Source organism: Panthera pardus, unplaced genomic scaffold (genome assembly GCF_024362965.1).
Source record: "Panthera pardus isolate Hobbes unplaced genomic scaffold, ASM2436296v1 HiC_scaffold_11, whole genome shotgun sequence".
In the NCBI taxonomy this organism is placed as follows: domain Eukaryota; kingdom Metazoa; phylum Chordata; class Mammalia; order Carnivora; family Felidae; genus Panthera; species Panthera pardus.
The window spans coordinates 41,500,478-41,521,818 of NW_026526666.1; the positions used below are offsets into that span (position 1 = coordinate 41,500,478).

Genomic DNA, 21,341 nt, shown 5'->3' on the forward strand with positions numbered 1-21,341 from the left:
TTGGGTGACACATAAGAAGATAATGAAGCATGAATCATATTCACTCTACCCCCTACATGAAGGAACCTCACTAAGAGAAAAATCTACACAAGAGTTCAAGTAGCATTTTTAGAAGCTTAGCTTCTCCATAATTAAAACTACAGTATCCACTGAAGTTATTTCCATTGAGATCAATCTTATCATGCATGTCAATTCCACTCTAAAAACCACTAGGAGGATCCTCATCTACAAAACTAGAAGAGAATAAAATACCTAGTAAGAGAAAGATAAATAGCCAATATTATTTGTATCAATGGGAAGTATCAAATACTGCATGTAAACTGAGACAAAACTATCACATGGGTTAATCCATAGTGCACCAATTGGGAAGTCTCCTTCTCCAAGAACAAATTCTTCTGGCATACCAAGTTACATTTAGAAAATCACCCACTTGGTGAAATTAAAAGAAATCTTACTGTCATCTACAGCTTCTTCCCATACTATTTTATATCCATTTTAGCACTTACCTATTGTATTTGAGAGCTCTTTTAGGTCTCTGCTTACCTTGACAGATGGTAAGTTCTTGAAGTCGTATCTATCATTCCTACCCAATGCTAGTCCATGACCTTCAGAGACTTCAAAGTAAAGGTCCATGATTCACTTCCATTGGAACAACCATCTGGAGAATGGGTCAAAATGCAGATTCCTGGACTCCACCCCAAACATATGAAATTAGCATATTTTTAAGGATTTCTAACAGCTCTGATAGGGCCTTCAAACTGCATCAAGGAGATAATGAATCCAAAAGGCATAACTACCTAAGAGTTATAAGCTGATATTTCTTCTACTTACACTATTGTTTGGAAACTACTGTCATAAAATTGGTTGAATAAGGAAATGTCACCCTGGGTAAACCTCCATCTAATAAACAGAAAAAGATTATGACTATTTTATCTTAGAGTACCCTGGCAGTGCATATCTCTTGTATTTTTACTGAATCAAACCACATAATTTTGGGATTTTCATTGAGGAAAAAATACACTGAGAAAAAAAAATACCAATGATGTATTAAAAACATAAGGACCTAAACAATTACACGTGTTATCCCCTGAATCATTTAAACAAAAAGCCTAACATTTAAAACCCCAAATTTTTATGATAAAAACATTTTTTCATGAAAAGTTTATTTTAAGGAGTCATATTTTAAATATAAGAAAGATTATAAATTATAGCTTTACAATAATTTACTTTGATCAGTGCATGAACATTTATACATCTATGAGTAGAAACACAGTAAATACATTTTTAAACAATATCAAAATACGTTACGATTTCACATAACAGATTCCCAAAATTCAATCTCAAAAAAACATTTTAAAGAATATGTTATGATTTTTATTAAAGAGAAAAGCTTTCCTTTTTCCAAAACTGTAGAATATTTTACCTGTATATAGTCAATACTACTTACTGCACAGCACAAACAGTTCAAAATATAAGATGTATACTTAAAACAATCTACCAGAAAATCTTTTAAATTTCTTTTTGTTACTGCTTTAAAAAATATCTATGGCTATACTGAAGTTTTACAGAGGCTTAATGTCTGAAATTCAAGATGTCATATTCAACTTTCAATCCTCCTGGCAGATAATAACCTAGAGTCATTTCTTAGAACTAGTTTTCAGGTAATAGGTAGGGACAGGCTGTGCCATTTGTACACTTCACAATCTTAGAAACATTTTATAACCATGATATGTGTTAGGACTTGTAATTACTCTGATGTCCCTTTCCATCGGTGTCAAGAAGATAATAAATGTGCATTTTACCCAGAGCACTAATTCTTGGCACTATAAGCTGAACAACATCTCCTATCTCTTTATTCACTTCTAGCTTGGGTAAAACCCCCACTGTCCTTCTAACCTATTACTTCCACCAGAATAATAGCAATGCTATTAGTACCCATATATTTTTAGAGGTATCAGAGGGTGAGAGGGTCATTATATGATCCAACTTTCATATGGCGGATAACTATGCTCTGTTTAGAAGAACCATTATTTTGAAAACTATTTGCAGATGAAATTTATTTTGCTACTCTGCCAGATAGGCAATGGTAACTGAAGAATGCCAGGAAGGCTCTCTCTCAACTTGATGAAGGTCTAGCAATAACATGGACCTAAAGAAAATGTGCTGTACTTAGAAAATGTCTATTTGTTAAAGTTATAGGAGGAAATATAGCAAATGAATCATTTGGCAAAATTATCTCTATTTAATCATCTGTTCACATTACGATATTGGATACGGCAGCCCCAAACAGAGGTTAACTGATTACTGCTTTTATAACTGAATTCTTAAAGAGTTTCACATAATTACATTTATGAAATGTCACAGAAACACAAAATGTACCTATTTGTAATCATCAGAATTTATACACTTGATCAGAACCAAGCTATGTTTGAGGGTCCATCTAGCCCAATGTTCAGTCATCGCATGTATTCTCTGCCACAAAGAAAACATGTGCTCTTAGTAGCCACTGAAAGATGCTGTTTTGCATGGAAGAAAATCAAGAATTAAATACCCTTCTCCACCGGGCAGGGAACCCTTACAGAACAAAAGATGATGACAGAGGTTTCTGGAAATGTTCAGAGGGACCAATGGAATAGCATGCTTAGTGAGGGGGCTGGGGAAAGATTGGTCTCACTGTAGCAGGAGGGTAGCCCAAACTGCAGACCGTGACATCTAAAAAGAGACCCTGTTCTTTTTGTTCAGAGAGTTACCGAAAGTCACCAAGTTCACAGATATATCTTCATGTAAGGGAACATAATGACAAAGAAACTGACCCTGTTATCAGCTTAGCAATAGAGGTGAGAGAGAAAGACATTTCAAGGAAAAACTTACTAGTATTAAAGTACCTGTGCACAGCTGAAGCCCTAAATAATAACTGCCATTTAACGCCAACAGACAAGTGGAGTTACAGCTGTACCTGGACCCTGGTATCTTACATATCAAAATTCTAGAAAAATCATGGTGAGTATAACCCACTTTGTGAATATGAGATTCCATAAATCACAGGGAATCAATCTTCCTGCATCCCCAAAAAAAGGAGAAACGGACATCGATCATAATAATGACTTATCATTTCAGATCTAACATCTAGTGACAAGAATTTTTTTGTTTAAAATGTTTCTGTGGGCTTCAATGTTTTCATCTCTAAAAATATCAAACTCTTGGGGTGCCTGGGTGGCTCAGTTTGTTAAGCACCCAACTCTTGATTTCAGCTCGGGTCATGATCTCAAATCTTGAAATGGAGCCCCATGTTGGGCTCTCACTGGGCATGGAGCCTGCTAAAGATTCTCTCTCCCCCTACTCCTCCCCTGTGCACACGCATATACACATGCTCTCAAAAAAAAAAAAAGAAAAAAGAAAAATATCAACTCTTTCTTTGTGTGTCCTTCTAAGACAGATGGTGTTAATAATTAATAGATACTTGGGGAGCTCCAAAAGAAATCCAATGAACAAGTAACAGCAAATTACATCCTGAGGTGGGTCCTATTTTCAAATGATGGGCAAGTACAATAAGACAAACCACATTCTATAACCTACTTTTGTTACACATTAATGAGTAAAACCGGGCTTCTGTACAGGTCTCAGATTAATGAGACAAAGAATATCAGCTTCATAGCATTAGATTTATGTGAAAGAGGAGTGGATGTCTGTCCAGGTAAAGTTGTACCAGAAATCAATAGTTATCTTAGCATTAACTCAGCACGAAAAGGGAACTACTTCTGATTTCCTGGAACACAGCCCTCATGGGTTATTATTTCTGATTACCATGGCAGCACACAGCATCTTCCATACAACACTTTAGAAGAATGCTTGGTCACACCATGCTCTGCCTTATTAAATGATCTATGTTGAAACCATTCATTTCCATTTCTCCTACATCTATAACATGTCAAATAAGAGTGATAAGACAGTCATTTGCCCTCAATTTTCTCAATAATGTAAGGTTTTAGAGAAAGTATGTTAGAACTCTAAAATAATAGGCTAATATATTTTCTCAATTCCTCTGGTCCTCCTTTATTTCCACCGGGGGAAATCGATTTCTGATGCTATCTCCTCTAAAGTTTAGGGGGCTTAAAAGCATTGCTCTTTCACCCAAAAAAATGTTCTCAAACATAGTTATTTTCTGAGTAAATATCTTTCAAGAGAAAAGTTCCACAAGGACTATAAAAAACCTTCCCTGGAGTGCTTATAAAAGGTAACATAAACGTGGGTATGAGTGGAAAAAGAAATAATGGTTAAAGAATTGCTTTAAAAAAAAAATCAAATATAAGTGGTTTCTACTCTATCTGCCTTTTCCACCTTTCTTCCACACAAGCAAACACATACCACAACAGATTTCACAAGTTTTTTAAAAAAAGTAATTACAAAGAAGCAAAAAGCAAGTCAATCAATCCTTGTTTTATGAAGAGAGAAAGTAGGCTATAGACGTCAAGAGACTATAGAAACCTTCCTCCTCTTACTCAGTGGATTAAAGAAACAATGCTTCTAGACCTATAGGTGGCATAATTCACACTTCGCTTCCTAAACATATCCTGCTCAGGCTGGTATAACAAAATGAAGATGCTACAAGACAAATCAAACTCTAATCCTAGTTTCACTGCATTAAGATATTGAAAATGAGCTACAGACCTATTGCAATCAATGACTTCTATGTGGAAAAGAAAACATGGGTTAATGTGGAGCAAAATCATGTCTCTAGAAATACTCCCTAAAACTTACTTTAAAAAGACTCTTGAATGAATATTTAAATTGATATTTTAGGTAATTTATCTTAAGAATAGCACATATGAAACTGCATTAGAAGATACCCAGAAACCAAAATTATATTTCAAAGAAGGTATTTCATACACATAAGACCAAACCAGAGTCCGTAACAGTGTCTAAAAACAGATCTTATGGGATTTCAAAAAAGGAAGAATGGTTCATTTCTCCAGAGATGGATCATCCACATCATAATCATTCTCGTTTCACATCACCGATGGCTCCCCAAACATCAAAGAGAAATTCATCTGGGAACGCAAAGTCTCCAAGAGTTTCGTCAAGTGCCACAGCAAATTCATCTGGATTACCTTTGTCCTTTCCAGCTTCAAACATTGTGGTAGCTATCAAAAACAATTTTTAAAAATTAATGACACATGCAACAGCATCACAGATTGGAGAAAAATGGCACCAGGAAAATTACTTTCTAAATGTAACATGCATAGATATATTTCTAGTACAAGTTATAACATTAACATTCTATCATATCAAGGTAGCAAATATATTTTTAAACAATCTGTCCCCTGCAGCCAGATTTGCAGCTGTCCTGTCCTCTCCTCCACCTTGGAGCCCATCAGTCAGGAACCACTGCTAATCCTATGGGCGTGACAAGAGCTCCTGAAAGAAAACCCTGTGGCTAACCCTGCTGGGAAACTCCAAGTACATCATCCCTCCCCCACCTCTTCACAGCCACTAGTTCTACCAGTACCCCACTCTTAACTAGAATGGAATCTAGTCCTCCCGGCCCCTCAAAAGAAAAAAGACAAAGGATAACAATTTGCAATGGGAAAATCAAGCTACGGAGAAGAGGAGAAAGGTATCTATCTACTTGTGGAATCAAGGTAACTTTTTCTGAGCCCCTTTCTTGTTTAAGATAGAAAGAGGAAGTGGTGCCCTTATTCTGTTTTTCCAGTAAATTACCTGGGCCCCATATCTTATGTCTGGGAACCAACATCTCCAGGAGTACACATTCCCATGGAACCTGCCCAAACTAGCTGGGAACCCATGAGGCTCAGGTGTTTTTGTTGTTGTTTTTTCCCCTCAGCCCCCTATAAACACTAGTAACCAGAAAGAGACAATGTAGATGTGATATGGGACTTGGGTGAAGAACCTACAGGGAAAAAAGAAACACCAAAACTCAGCATCTGCTTTCCTCCCAGGTTAAGGTTGAACAAATCAACAGTTGTAGGATTTCTCTGAATGAGCCAAGAGGTCTGGTCTTTCAGCTAAAATCTACTAGGGCTCTTAAGAGCATTTAAGAACTGTGTCTTGCCTTAAACAGTTCTGTACTGACACAGACTGAAGGGAAGGAGAAGATCTGGCTCAAAGAAGGGCACCACAATCAGAGCAGAAGTGGGATGTGGCTGGAGTGACTCCATGCAGGGATGAAAGAAGCTTCCACATGGCCAAACAACCTGGTGGCAGATGGAGAGTCCAGGTGTGGTAAGGAAGGCATGGAGGTTGGGCAGGAGGGAAGAGAAGTTGGGCAGGAGGGAAGCTACAATGATGATTGGTCACACACTTGGAGAATAATCACCTACGTATATATATTAAGAATATTGGGAGCCAGATTTGTCACTGCCAGAAAAAGTTAAACAGAGAAAGGGGAAAACTAGAATGAATCCTGTGGAACAGAACTCAAGAGACCAATGGAGACATATTTCAATAGAGAGATTTAGACACCCAGATAGCAAGAAGCACACAAAGCACCCAGAACTTGGCTCTTAAACACTTTCTCCACTAAAAAGAATCAGAGTTCACAGGAGAAATGGCTGATTCCAGGATTGGAGCAGGCAAAGTAAAATATGAACCAAGAGTAGCTAATCTTATGCCAGAAGGTAAGAAACCATCAACAACTGGTGAGAACATGAAAAAGACACAGAAGTCAAAGTGATAGAGACCCCATCGACCAGACCAGGGATAATTTAAGCAACAAATTAAGTGGCAATGTTAATAGATTATAATCCCATTGAACAAAACATGAAACCATAAATCCACAGTGAAATGACTGATAAATAGATTGAAGGAATGTAGGAACATGAGGAAGAGGATATTTACATAGTTTCAAAATCTCTTTCCACCAAATACTTATTAAGAAGAGAATAACTTTATGGTGGAGACCATTATCAAACACCACCGTAAATCATCAATATGAATATCAGAAATAGAACAAACCAAGTCTTATGCCTCCCGATAAGATGTAATGAAAAGAATCTAATAATCCAGTGAATAAATGGGCAAAAGACACGAATAGACACTTCTCCAAAGAAGACATCCAGATGGCCAACTGACACATGAAAAAATGCTCAACATCACTTATCAGGGAAATACAAATCAAAACCACAATGAGAGATCATCTCACACCTGTCAGAATGACTAACACTAACAACTCAGGCAACAACAGATGTTGGCGAGGATGCAGAGAAAGACGACCTCTTTTGCGCTGCTGGTGGGAATGCAAGCTGGTGCAGCCACTCTGGAAAACAGTATGGAGGTTCCTTAAAAAATTAAAAACAGAACTACCCTACGACCCAGCAATTGCACTACTAGGTATTTATCCACGGGATACAGGTATGCTGTTTCAAAGGGACACATGCACCCCATCTTTATAGCAGCACTATCAACAATAGCCAAATGTCCATCGATGGGAGAATGGATAAAGAAAATGTGGTGTGTGTGTATACACACACACACACACACACACACACACACACAACGGGGTATTACTCGGCAATCAAAAAGAATGAAATCTTGCCATTTGCAACTATGTGTATGGAACTGGAGGGTATTATGCTAAGTGAAATTAGAGAAAGACAAATATCATGACTTCATTCATATGAGGACTTTAAAAGACAAAACAGATGAACATAAGGGAAGGGAAACAAAAATAATATAAAAACAGGGAGGGGGACAAAACAGAAGAGACTCTTAAATATGGAGAAGCAAACAGAGGGTTACTGGAGGGGTTGTGGGAGGGGGGATGGGCTAAATGGGTAAGGGGCACTAAGGAATCTACTCCTGAAATCATTGTTGAACTATACGCTAATTTGGATGTAAATTAAAAAAATAAAACTTACAAAACAAAAAAAAGAATACAGCACATATTTGATATTTCTGCCAGAGGTATAACCTGAATGCAATTCAGAAAAAAAAAATCAGGCAAACCAGAATTGAGAAGCATTCTATAAAATAACTGGTTTGTACCCTCCAAAGCATCAAGATCATGAAAATCAAGAGTGGGAAACGATTCCAAATTGATATAAAAGTAACACATGATTTTCGACATGTCCTTCTATAACAGATATTATTTAGTAAAACATAAGATCTGAGTTTAGATGGTAATGATGTATCAATGTTAATTTCATGATTCATGGTTATATTGTGACTAGATAGGAGAATATCTTTGTTTAGAGGAAATATGCACTAAAGTATCCGGGGGCAATGAATATCATTAATTTATTCCCAAATGGTTCAAGAGTAAAAAGTCTTTGTATTGTATTTATAACCTTCCTCTAAGTTTAAGATTGCTTCAAAAATATTTTTATAAAGCAGTAATGAATTGACTTTCTCATCATTGTCCCCCCACCCCCCTTACCTTGCCTCAGCCCTGACCTCTGCAGAAGCTACTGCATTTACCATCAATCCAGAAACAAACACTTCAAAGAAGAGCATCCGTCAGCTGGACCTGCTACTCCAGCCAAAGCATTTTGCCAAGTTTATTAAAACTTTTATATATAGATCTTAAACGATATGCAACACTAGCCAGGATATAGTGAAGCAAAGATTCAGATACACTGGCTTAACGTCGTAAGTTTGGCTTTTGAAAAACAATTTGGCAGCAGATATGATCAAAATCCTTAAAAATGTTCACATTCTTTAATCTACTAACATTGTCCACTTCTGGGAGCCTACACTTTTTTTTCTTCCAGTTTTATTGAGATATAATTGATATACATCACTAAGTTTAAGGTGTACAGTATAGTGATTTGACTTACATATATTGTAAAATGATTACAGTAAATTTACTTAATACCCATCACACCTCATATAGATATAAAGAAAAAAAGGAAAAATTTTTTTCCTGTGAGAACACTTAGGATTTACTCGCATAACAGCTTTCCTATATGTCATGCTTCAATGTTAACTATATTGTCATCATGTTGTACATATATCCCTAGTACTTATTCATAACTGGAATTCTGTACCTTATGACAACTTTTGTTCAATTCCCTCTCCTCTCTCACCTGCCTCCAGTAACCACAAATCTAGTCTCTTTTTCTAGGAGTAGGAGAGAGGAGGTTTCTTTGGGAGGAAGGGGTCTTTTTTGTGTGGTTGTTGGCTTTTTTTTAGATTCCACATATGAGACCATACAGTATCTATTTGTCTTTCTCTGTATGACTACTCCACTTAGCATAATGCCTTGAGATCTGTCAATGTTGTACAAATGGCAGGATTTTCTCCTCTTTTAACAGCTGAATATATTCCATGGTGCATATATGCCACAACTTCTTTATCCATTCATCTTGATAGGCACTTTGTTTCCACGTCTTGGCTATTGTGAATAATGCTGCAATGAACATGGGAGTGCAAGTATTTCTTCAACATAGTGTTTTTATTTCTTTTGGATATACAGGAATCTAACTTCTTTAAAAATCTTAGAAACAGAGAGATGCCTGGGTGGCTCAGTCGGTTGAGTGGCTGGCTTTGGCCCAGGTCATGATCTCGCAGTTCATGAGTTCAAACCCTGCGTCGGGCTCTGTCCTGACAGCTCAGAGCCTGGAGCCTGCTTCGGATTTGTGTCTCCCTCTCTCTCTGCCCCTCCCCAACTCATGCATGCGCACGCACGCACTCTCTCTCAAAAATAAATAAAAACATCTAAAAATCTAAAAATGTTTTTTAATCTTAAAAACAGAATTTAGCATACAAATGGACCTAACAGTATCAAACACAAAAACAAAACCTAAGATGCAGAATCATTAAGTTCTCTCTGGCACAATGAATTCTAGTAGATGAAATACTTGATGAAATATTTTGAAATCATTTTTAAACAGTATTTATTATTAGAATAACTCTAATAAGCTGGGGATAGTTTTTCATCTTAACATTTACTGAGAAAGCAACATAAATTTTATATTACAATCACAACTACGTTTTTACAAAATCTCTATATAGGATGGATAAATGGAGAAGTAGGTGATGAAGAGATTATAGTAAATTAACAGAATCTTTTAACTCCGCTATATGTCTGAAAATCATAACAAAACATTAGAAAGAGGATTTCTACACAGACAAGGGAAAAACACTTAAAATACAGTAGACACAGTCAAACTGGAGAGAAAGATTGTTTTTTTAAGTTAAGAAAAGTGGAGAGCTGCCCTGAGCATGCATTTTCACACAGAGAAGCCAAGGGCTCAGGAAATAGTACTTTATTGATATTCCCCCATAAACCTGGAGGGTTCTCCCTGTGTCTCTCTTCTCCTTAGGTTGTCTTGCCTTGGCGATTTTAGCCACAACCATGACCTTGCAGAAAAATCCTAAACCTTTACTTCCATCCCTGACTTCTCTCATGAGTTCCAAATACCTGTTACTAAGTGGTAGACAAGTCTTCCTAGGTGTTCTGTGAGTAAATCAACCAGCATGTCCAGAAACCAAACCTCCTCCTCTCTTCTGAAGAAATTGCTACTCTTTCTACTGTCTCCACTGTCATTCGTGGTGCACACATTCTCCCCGTTACAGCTCTCTTCTTGTGCCTGTGGACCACACACGCCTCCCCTCAGTTGCACCTCTGCACTCTCTCTGATCTGCTCCTTTACAATTCACTCCCATGGCCACCATGATGTTTCCTTAACCTCCAATTCTGGGCAGCACCATCCCCAGAGATACAATAGATTTATCTTCCTAAAGCACAGTGTGGATCCTATTAGACAATGAGACAAAAGGACCAGAAAGCTCCTTTCCATCTCAAAGACTGTCTGCATCATTCCCATATATAAAAATACTCCTTGGGTCACCAATGCTTACTTACAAACACCAAACTCTAGTCTGGCATTCTCATCCAAAGCACCCTTGGCTCCCACTTGGCTGTACTTCTCTACACTAACGCTACGCCCTCATGAATCTGACCACTCAAACCACCACCATCCCTCCTTCCTGCCTTTACCCAGGATAACCTACTCCTAATCACCAGCTCCACTGTCAGAATCCTTTCTCTCCTTGGAGGCTCCTTCCTCCAGGAAGTCCCATGTCCACAACTGAAAGTGATATCTGCATTCCCCAAAGCCTTCTGCCAGTGCCCCTCATATTTGAATGTGCAAGCAAATTGCCTGGGACCTTGGCGAAATGCAGGTTCTGGTCCAGAAGCTCTGCTGCAAGGCCTGAGAGTCTACATTTCCAACTGACAGGTAATACCAGTCCCCAGACCACACGTTGAGTGATAAGGTCTTACAGTGCATATTTAACATTGCTCAGTATTGTCATCATTTCCACCTCTGTATCTTCTCTCCTATTAAGACAATAAACTCCCAACAGATCTTGAATAGCTCCTGAGTCTTTCATGCCCACAGGAATTAGTTCAGTGTCTTAGGCATAGTACATGCTGGTAGGTGCACAGGTACAGGCGGAGGCTTTGTAATTACACTTAAGAAATTTTTTAAGGTTTATTTATTTGATAGAGAGGGACAGAGAGCAGGAGAGGAACAGAGTGAGGGAGAGAAAGAATCCCAAGCAGGCTCTCCACTGTCAGCATGGAGCCTGACACTAGGCTAGAACCCATGAACCGTGAGATCATGACCTGAGTCAAAACCAAGAGTCAGACACTTAACCAACTGAGCCACCCAGGTGCCCCTACACTTAAATAATTTTTCTCTGGCACAGGTAACATGCATTGGAGAAAGCAAAGCCCAGAACTCTGGTCCTGTAGCCAGGCTGTGAAAGAGTAAACAAAACCTTAAGTATTATAAAAGTAGGACTCGAGCTTAGAATTTTGCGTAGTCTACCATTTTAAATATTTCTCAGACTCCACACATAGCATCTATTGAGACAGTTACCTGAAGATTTTACTAACATTTGGGTCAAATACAATCTGACTGAGGAAGAAAGAAGATGCACACAGAAGATACAAGAAAAATGGAAACCAATTTGACAGTAAATTTCATATATTAAAAAATAAAAAAATTAAAATAAAAAAAAGAAGATACAAGAAAATCTACACACCACTCAGAAGCAGAAACTAACAGTGCAGATAAATGATGCTCTTAAACCGGAGACACAATGACAAGGATCAGATGTTCCCTGACAATGAGTCAACCAAGCTGTCACACACATACACATACCCACTTGACTATAAGAGACAACTTGGCACATGGCTGTTTGACACCTCAGGAAGCTCAGCAGCATTGTCTAGGCCACTGAGCCCAGGAATGATATATTCTCAACCTTGCCCACTCTGACTTGCAACCTCTGGTTTAAGCTCCTTAGTTACAAAATGAGAAAAATGATGGTCTAAGATGCCCATACCACAACTTCACGATCCCAGCTGTATAATCTCACTCATGCACTCGTGATGGCACTGCAGAAAAATAAAACTTCCGCCCTAACTACAGTCCCAGAGTTGGTCAGACCTCCAGTTATGCAGTCCTACCTCTATCATCACTAGTACTATTACTAGTAATAATTACCAGTGATTATTGCTAAAAATGGTAATAGCTCTACCTATGATTTATTGTGTAACAGGAACTTTATACATATTATTTAATGATCCCACAGTTTGTGAGTTCAAGCCCCACGTTGGGCTCTGTGCTGACAGCTCAGAGCCTAGAGCCTACTTCTGTGTCTCCGTCTCCCTCTGCCCCTCCACCACCCCAGCTCACGCACGCATGTGCTCTCTCAAAAATAAACATTAAAAAAAATAAAAATAAAAATAAAAAAACCAATACATTAAAAAAATAAATAAGTAAAATAAACATTAAAAAGATTTTTTTTAATTTATACATATTATTTAATGCAATGTGTTAGCAACCCAATAAGGTTTTTATTTTACCCTTTTTATAAAGATGTGAACATTAGGCTCAAAGTTTAATAAATTTTCCCAGGAGCTAAAGCATCAAACTAATGAAGTTAGGACTCATACTTTCTGTGAATTCACTATTTTTGTTCCTCTCAAAGGTCAGTCAACAAGCATTTACCAAATATTTACTCTAGGAGAGCTACTGTAGTAGGAGCGGAGATTAAAAACAAAGTATCTGCCTTCAAAGAACTCCTGGTATGGTAGAAATAACAAAAATATCAATTAAGCAGTTTCACTGTTGTGTTAGAAACACTATATGTAATACAGTGTTTCATAAGTCTTTTTAAAAACACAGTAATTTGCTGTATGAATTCTCAAAGAAATTAAGAATGGAGCATGCACTAAAACATGTATGAAGTCTGGCTAATGAATAAAGTATAAACATAAATTTTCAACATCCTTGCACGAAAAGTAAACTAGTATAATTTTATCCTTTTTGATTAAAGACTATCTTTAAAAGAAAAGCAAAATGAAACTCAAGCAAAATAAAGCACTTTTCATAAAGTTATATCACATTAACATGACAGCTACTAAAATATTTTTTGTCTGTAACCATATCTGCAATAATACTTAACACCCAAATACTATCTGGGGGGAAAAAGAAATTGTACTGAAAGAGTCGAATTGTTAGACTACATATAGCAGCTAAGTGCTGCCCTCTAGTGGCCATTTTGAAAATATCTTTATATCCTTTCCACAACTGAATTTAACATCATTTATTAGCAACAAACTTATTTTGGTACTATAGGTCAATCTACATTTTCCACTAAGTTTTTAAATACTTAAAGCTTTTAAACATAATATATTATTTCAGATGAAAAATCCTGGTATCAAAATCCCAGAACTGAATCTCAGCTCAACTTGTTAGCTGACTTTGGGTAAGTTACCAAACTTCTCTACATCTGTTTTCAAATCTATAAAATGACACATAGCAGTATTAAATAAAGATGTCATAACCACTGTTAGCCATTAAACCTGTAGTTGTATTTCCTTCAATTGAGGGCCTTTAGCACTTATTTTCCTTAAGGCTTTTCATAAATAATCCATTTCAAGCAACTCAAGACAGGAGTTAAACATCAAAAACACAACTAATGTTGAATATGGTTTCTTGTTAATGAAAATCTATTTCATTGGCTTTATCTGAGAAGGATGGCTTTCTATAGTGTTGTTTTGAATTCACTGAATAAAATCATCTTAAGAATATAATTACCTCTATTAAAACACCATTATTGTATATTTTTAAAAGAACTAAGAAATATTTTATGAGAAAAAATTACTTAGAATCTATCATTCAAATTTCCTTTCCACACATTCCTGGATCCCTTAATAAATTAGAAATCCTAAAATTCTGACATTGCTGGGGTGATCTCCAAACTCCTAAATCAGTATCAGAACATATTATAGTTGTATATATAATTTACACAGTTGCCTTAACTTATATGAAACTTATAGGATACAACTTTTCATTAAGTTAGGTCAATCACATAGAAGGTGTCACAGGACTCAAAATCTTCCAGACTCCATTCTCCCCTAAGGATAACATTCCAAGGCAACACATATGGGCATTGGGTCAGTTGAAAAGTCATAACTCACAGATTAACTTTATAACCAAACAAAGCACTGTCTCCTTCGGGGTTACTTCCTAAACTCATTTCAATTATTTTCCATTTTCAAGTGGTAAATACATCCCAATGCTTTTTGAGGATAGTGTTTTGGTTTTAGTCATTTTACTGCCATATTACTTTTTTTCACTTTTTAATGTAAATTTATACTAACAACTCTAGAGTAACATGATGTCACTGCAATTTTAAGACTTAACGTTTCTGAATGCTAAGAACACTGAGACTAGCAAGCAAATATATTCATTTGTCTGTTGAATCAGTGTCACAATTGTGATTTGTACTTCATGCTAATCATATCTGAATAATGACAGAAATTCCTAATTTAACAATGGTTTACATTCTTCAAATAATTACTTTCCTTAAACTTTACCTCCCTAGATGACTGATCACATTGCTAATCATGTATAATGATAATGACTTTCCATGTCATTGGAGGAATTTGTTACAGATGACTAACTTTACAATGGGATTACAAGTTAATTTACAAGGAATTTGTGAGCAATGTTTAGTGCACTGAATTTTTCAGAGTAAAAGAAACTGATTCTTAAAGAACTGCTTCTTAATTCATTCATAATTACTCCACTGTCCAATTGTTCTTCCATGTATACTTGTATATATTTAATAACAAAAGAGCAAAACTTATTTATTCCCAATTTATACTTAAGTAATATAAGGCCTGTACCCAAAAAGTTTTTTAATTTTTGAGAGAGAGAGACAGAGACAGACAGCACGCACACACACATGAGTAGGGGAGGGACAAAGAGAGGGCAAGAGAATCCATCCCAAGCAGGCTCTAGCTGTCAACACAGAGCCTAAGATGGGGCTCAATCTCATGAACCACACGGGATCATGACCTGAGCTGAAACCAAGAGTAGGACGATTAACCAACTGAGCCACCCAGGCACCCCTGGCCTAAATAAGAATAGACTCTATAGGAAAAAAGGAAGGTGAGTTAAAGTAGAAAAGAAAGAATGAGTTTCAAATACTCTACCCGAGCTAGAGTAAAACACTTTACTTGGCAGCAGGTAAACATAACAGTCCAAGTCTTTGGCTTAAAAAATTTTATTAAGTAGCTGATCCAAACAACACGTGCGTGCACACACACTCACACACCGATGCATATAGACACGAACCACATCACCACAGTGTGCATTACTCTTTCGTCATCCAGCATCCATCTGCCCTTCTCAAAGGCACATTTTCCTGGCTTCTACATGGGAAAGGCCAGGACTTTGACCAGCTCAACCCTAGTATTCCAGTCACTCTCAGCTCCAGAGCTGGAGCATTTGACCCAGATCTAACCATCCTGCACCCTGCACCCAAAAACTGCTGCCTCAGTGAGCCAATCAAGCCAATCAGAGTCAATCCTCAGCATTTTGTTCGAATGACTTGGAAAAGGTCTTCCCTCTTTCCCATCATGCTTGACACTAAGTTGTAGAGGATGAAGCCATGGCCATCATTTTGACTCCATGAGGGAGGGCCTGAAGTTGCCAGAGGACACTAGGTAGGGGGGCCTAAAATGCAGCCCAAATGAAAAGAAGAGAAACCACATCCTGGTGATAGCCTAAGAACTCCAGGTCTAGCCATTTTTGAAGCCAGGATCTATCTCTAGACTTTTCAGTTATAAGAACCAAACATGTCCCCCTTTTTATTCCTTAAGTCAGCTGGAATTCAGCTTGTTGTTGCTTTGTTATTTGCAATGGATAGTCTTACTTGATAAATCAAAACCCTGATATCTTAATGACGACACAAGAAATACACAGAAATTGAACTGCTCAACTGCCCTTATCAGTCATACACCAGGCATGTCCTTCCTCTTCAGATTTCTGATCCATTGTTCACAGGGTCTCAGGAATTGTATTAAGTGTGCACAACTTCGATATCCCAATATACAATTTAATTGGCATAGATCTATAGCAAAAACATTTCATGTGTCCTATAATGAAACCTGTTCACATATATATTTTAAATCCATAAAGCAAGCCTATGAAGGAAGGCTGTTATTACAGTTTATAGTTTGTAGATTAAAAACTTCAGTTTAGAAAAGTCGACTTGAGTCTTAATGCCTCACAGCTAGTAAATGGTAAGGGTCAGGTCTTTTCATTATTCTTTTATTACATTTTCATTTTGTTTTTCTTATTCCACAAATAATTTTTATCACGAAGTATAAATGCAGGACATAAATAAGCACTAAATTCCATCAAATTAAGAACTATAAGACTTTTCAAAATAGTATAATCTTACCTAACTCAGGATCTCGAATTCCCATGTACAATTCAAGAAGATCATCAATCTTCTCAACTGCTTTTGTTTTGGCTTCAGAGGGCTTTATCAAAGACAAGAGAAAGAAGATACTATTTTATATAAAATCTCTTGAATGTTAAGGGAAGGTAAAATCTGATTTGGAGCCAGTTCATGGTTGTGTCCATCAGCTCATTTGAGTGGAAATCTATCCCCAATGTGCTCTGTAATGCAATACAAATCAATACAGTAAATACTTATTTTTAGTGTCAGCATTAAGTGCCATGGATTCAAAGGAGAAACAGAACACAGTCTCCAAGTAGCTAACAATCCAGAAAGGGAGACAACTGTGAAAATAAATATGTAATAATAAGGAAAAATTTTAAAGGATATAAGAGGCATCACAGACAAGGTAAACTTAAATCTCTTAGAAGTCACAGAGGACTTGAAAAAAGGTGACTTAAAAACTGTTTTCAGGGGTGCCTGGGTGGCTCAGTCAGTTAAGCATCTGACTTTGGCTCAGGTCATGATCTCGCTGTTCGTGAGTTCAAGCCCCACATCGGGCTCTGTGCTGACAGCTCAGACCCTGGCACCTGCTTCTGATTCTGTGTCTCCCTCCCTCCCCCCCTCCTTCCCCTCCCTGTTTGCTTGCTAAGAAAAAAACAAACTGTTTTCAAAGATAAACTGGTAGAAGATAAGCAGGAGAGGTTACTGCAAATAGAAGTATTGCAAATAGGGGCACCTGGCTGGCTCAGTTGGTAGAATATGTGACTTGATTTTGGGCTTGTGAGTTCAAGCTCCATGTTGTATGTAGAGATTACTTAAAAATAAAATCTTAAAAAAACTATTGCAATAGATATGCAAAGTCTATGTGAACTCAGAGTCTGATAAAAAAGAGTATACCCAGACAGGACTTGGTCTTAGGGGTTGCTGTGTGTCATGAAAAGGGCTTTGGTCCTCATTATGCAGATGAAGGGTCTCCAAACCTTTTAATGGCTCATCCCCAGGGTAAAACATTTGTGAACATATAGTCTTACTATTTTTTATTTAATTTTACTGTATTGTTGAAATAACTTCCTGGGCCCAAGATGGAGCCATGCGGTCCAAAGTGTCATGTTATCTAACTTTTTTGTCCCTGTAAATACTATGCTTGACCAGAAACACAGTATAATCCAGTCAGCCCACCCCCAAATATCAAGTGAACTCTAGGACTCCTCACACCAAACAAGATTGACTACCTAGCCCCAGACAATCAGAGATTTTCCATTTCTCTCTTACTTGTTCTCTAATCTTTATCCTACAAACCCTGTCCTCTAACCCATTTTGCAATTGTCTGAAAGGGGACTGTCCGCTTCATGAATAAAGTTTGTATCACCTAAATTGTCTTTAATTTTTTTTATTTGTGGCATTTTATTTTTATTTTTTTATGTAAGCTCTACACCCAATATGGGGCTCAAACTCATGACCCCGAGATCAAGAGTCACATGCTCTACTGATTGAGCCAGCCAGGCACCCCTTCTTTAATCATTTTTTCACAGTATGTATCTTTCATAAATACATGTATTACTATATTAATGTATTATATACATTATGAAATACACAGAAATGTTATAAAAGGAGAAGATGCTGAAACAATAGTTAATTTTTATGTATTAATGGTACCAAAATATTTTTGTTCTTCCTAAAATTATTAAAGGTTAGAGTGAAAAACATGATTGGATACATTATTCTTTGAAAATCTTGGTTTAACGTTGGCAAAGTTTGTTTCTACATTCAGTTTATTTCAATACTTGGTCTTAATGGCTTCATAGCTAAAAAAGAAATTACCCAAAGATGTAAAATAATCAACTACTGGTACAAATGCAGAATTCAAGATTAGATTGTAAGAAATTCATAATGCTTTTAAGACAGTTATATGTTGCTTTGTGTTCTCCAAACTTATTAAAATATGCATTTTATTACAAATACCATTTTATTTTTATTTCCTTGAGGATGTTATTACAACTTTCTCATGTTCTTATTTATACGAACTAAGCCTTAGAAAAACAGGTACAATATACCACACTCTTGCCTTCTTTATGGTGTATTTTGGATGTGCTGTGTAAATCAACAGTCCATGCAAAGTAAGTTGGGTGTTCACCTTTGTAGCCAGCCAGCCATATTGTTAAGTTTTGTAACAAGTATCACTACTTCTCATACACAATTTTACCATTCCACCCCCTAAATAGCTCTTGATCTCATCACCTCTTCCCCACTCACATTCTGATTGTCTGGGTTTAGCCCTCAATTTTTTCATATTTGCAGAAGTTTCCTAATTTTTCTCCCTGCCTGCAATCTTCACCCTCTCAAACCCACCCTGCTCAACAACCCATCCCTTAGAACCAAGGGATTTTTCTAAAACACAAAACTATATTGATCTCCTCAAAATATTTTTTTTTAGCGTTTATTTTTGAGAGAGACAGAATGCGAGCAGCGGGGAGGCGGCATGTAGCCGAGACAGAGGGAGACACAGAATCCGAAACAGGCTCCAGGCTCTGAGCTGTCAGCACAGAGCCCGATGCAGGGCTCAAACTCATGACCCGTGAGATCATGACCTGGGCCGAAGTCAGACACTCAACCGACCGAGTCATTCAGGCTCCCCACTCTCCTCACAATTCTTAAATGGCTTCCCCAATTCCACAGAACTTTCACATCCTGACCCAGGCCTCCTCACTCCCCAACCAGATCCCTCTAGCACCCTCAAATCCCAATCCCATGGATGCTTATAACATCCCCAAGCCCATCATTTTTTCAGACCTAGAATACTCTTCTCCCCATTTTTAACCAACTCAGCCATTTCTTTGGGATAGAAATTCCCTCCCACCTCTCCCTATCCCTGACAGCAGCTGATCAGCTCTCCTCTGACATTAACCCTATTCCCTAGTTTTTAATGGCTTCTTTCACTACTTCTCTCCCTTTAAAAGAAAAACAAGGTTTTTATTCATCTTTGTATCACCAGCACCTGGACTATGCCTGTCTCAAGAAACACATACCAAATAATTTATGAGGTATGCAGGTGGAATATCTTCCACACTTTTCAGAATCTGTTCTAGGTTATAAGGAGGTGATTTGTTTCAGATCTATAAATTCTTTAGATCATAAGTCCTTTGCACCAAATTTAACATTAGCAACAAACTAGCCTTTTCCTTTGAATTGGGCTATTTTCTACTCTATTTAATGAAATAGGCTATGAAAATAGAAATGGAGTTTAAAATTTTTTTTAACATTTATTTTTGAGACACAGAGACAGAGTGCATGGAGGGGAGGGACAGAGACAGGGAGACACAGAATCCTAAGCAGGCTCCAGGCTCCAGCTGTCAGCACAGAGCCCAACTCAGGGCTCGAATTCACGAACTGTGAGATCATGACCTGAGCCAAAGTCAGACACTTAATTGAGCCACCTAGGCGCCCCTAGGAATGGAGTTTTAGAAGTTTATCTTCAAATGAATCTTTCCTACCTCCCCAGACAGATCTTCGGCTGCTCCTTTTCATCCCAACACCTTATAAACAGCAGGTACTCAACAAATACTAATTATGTTAACTAAGCAAAGATGACCCTCCTCCTGAAGTGACATCGAGTTTTCTGCCTGCCTCTGACCCCTTTGCAAGTGGTTTTAAGATCTGTCCTTTGTTCCTCACAGCCTGGACTAGAAAGCAGTGGGCATTCTCCTGGCTCCCCCTGCCAGCTCCCTCTCACTGTCTTCCACTCTCTTCCAGATTCCTCTTCTACTCAGGTTTGTTCATTCATGTAATAAACATTTACTGGCCTGCATCAATGTGCCCAAGGGTATGCTGGACACGGGGGGCACCTGGGTGGCTCAGTTGGTTAAGCATCTGACTTAGGCTCAGGTCATGATCTCAACATCTAGGGAGTTTGAGTCCACTTCAGGTGACCCCACCCCACTTTCTCTCTCTCCCCTTCTCTGCCTCTAACTCACTTGCACCCTCTCAAAAAAAAAAAAAAAAAAAAAAAAAAAAAAAAAGTGCACAGGACACTGGAAAAGTAAAAACTCAGAACTACCAGATGTCACTGCCATGAGTTTTTCACATACCTCCTCAAATCTCATTTGTAAAATACTTTTGGCTCTCCCCGGTCTCTTCCTTGCCCCTTGCATCCACATGAATCCTTTCATTCACTATCCAAGACCAAGGTACCTGACTCAGAATCTTTCTCTGGATTCCCCCAAACTGACAACATCCTAGGGGACTCAAACATATGAAAGTACAACTTTGGCCTCACGGTTCTTTGAGTGTCTGCTCCAACAAACCACCCCCATGAATGATCCTGGGCATCGTCACCCAACAAAACTCTGGGATCCCACTCTGAAAACTTGCTCACTCTGCTCTTCAAACACATGGAGAGCCCTAGGCCAATATGAACCAGCCATCTCTGGTGCCTGTGCCCTGCCTGCTGGAGCTCCCTCGCCTCAGACACATGCCTGACCTCCCCATTGTCTACAGGAGGACTTCATCACCACAGTCTTCCCTGGGAGAACAGACCACCATGTGCCACCCTGAATCCTCACTACCCCTGTCACCCTTAACCCCTGCTATTCTCTCCTTTCACCCTTCCTCCC

General features: G+C 37.9%; 1 protein-coding gene across 4 annotated transcripts in view; it reads right to left on the reverse strand.

Moving 5' to 3' along the window:
• The window catches only part of GIPC2 (GIPC PDZ domain containing family member 2), a 445,972-nt gene that overhangs the window by 360,805 nt on the left and 63,826 nt on the right, over positions 1 to 21,341 (reverse strand). For 2 of the 4 annotated variants that reach the window (XM_019413907.2, XM_019413909.2), the window contains exons 5-6: positions 16,729 to 16,810; positions 1,028 to 5,141 (exon numbers count right to left, since the gene is read on the reverse strand). In XM_019413907.2, the coding sequence (XP_019269452.2) occupies positions 4,996 to 5,141; positions 16,729 to 16,810 (228 nt within the window). In that variant the 3' untranslated portion in view covers positions 1,028 to 4,995. Of the gene's footprint in view, positions 1 to 1,027; positions 5,142 to 16,728; positions 16,811 to 21,341 lie in introns of those variants that run through there. The other 2 variants (XM_053893514.1, XM_019413908.2) reach the window with 1 other exon arrangement.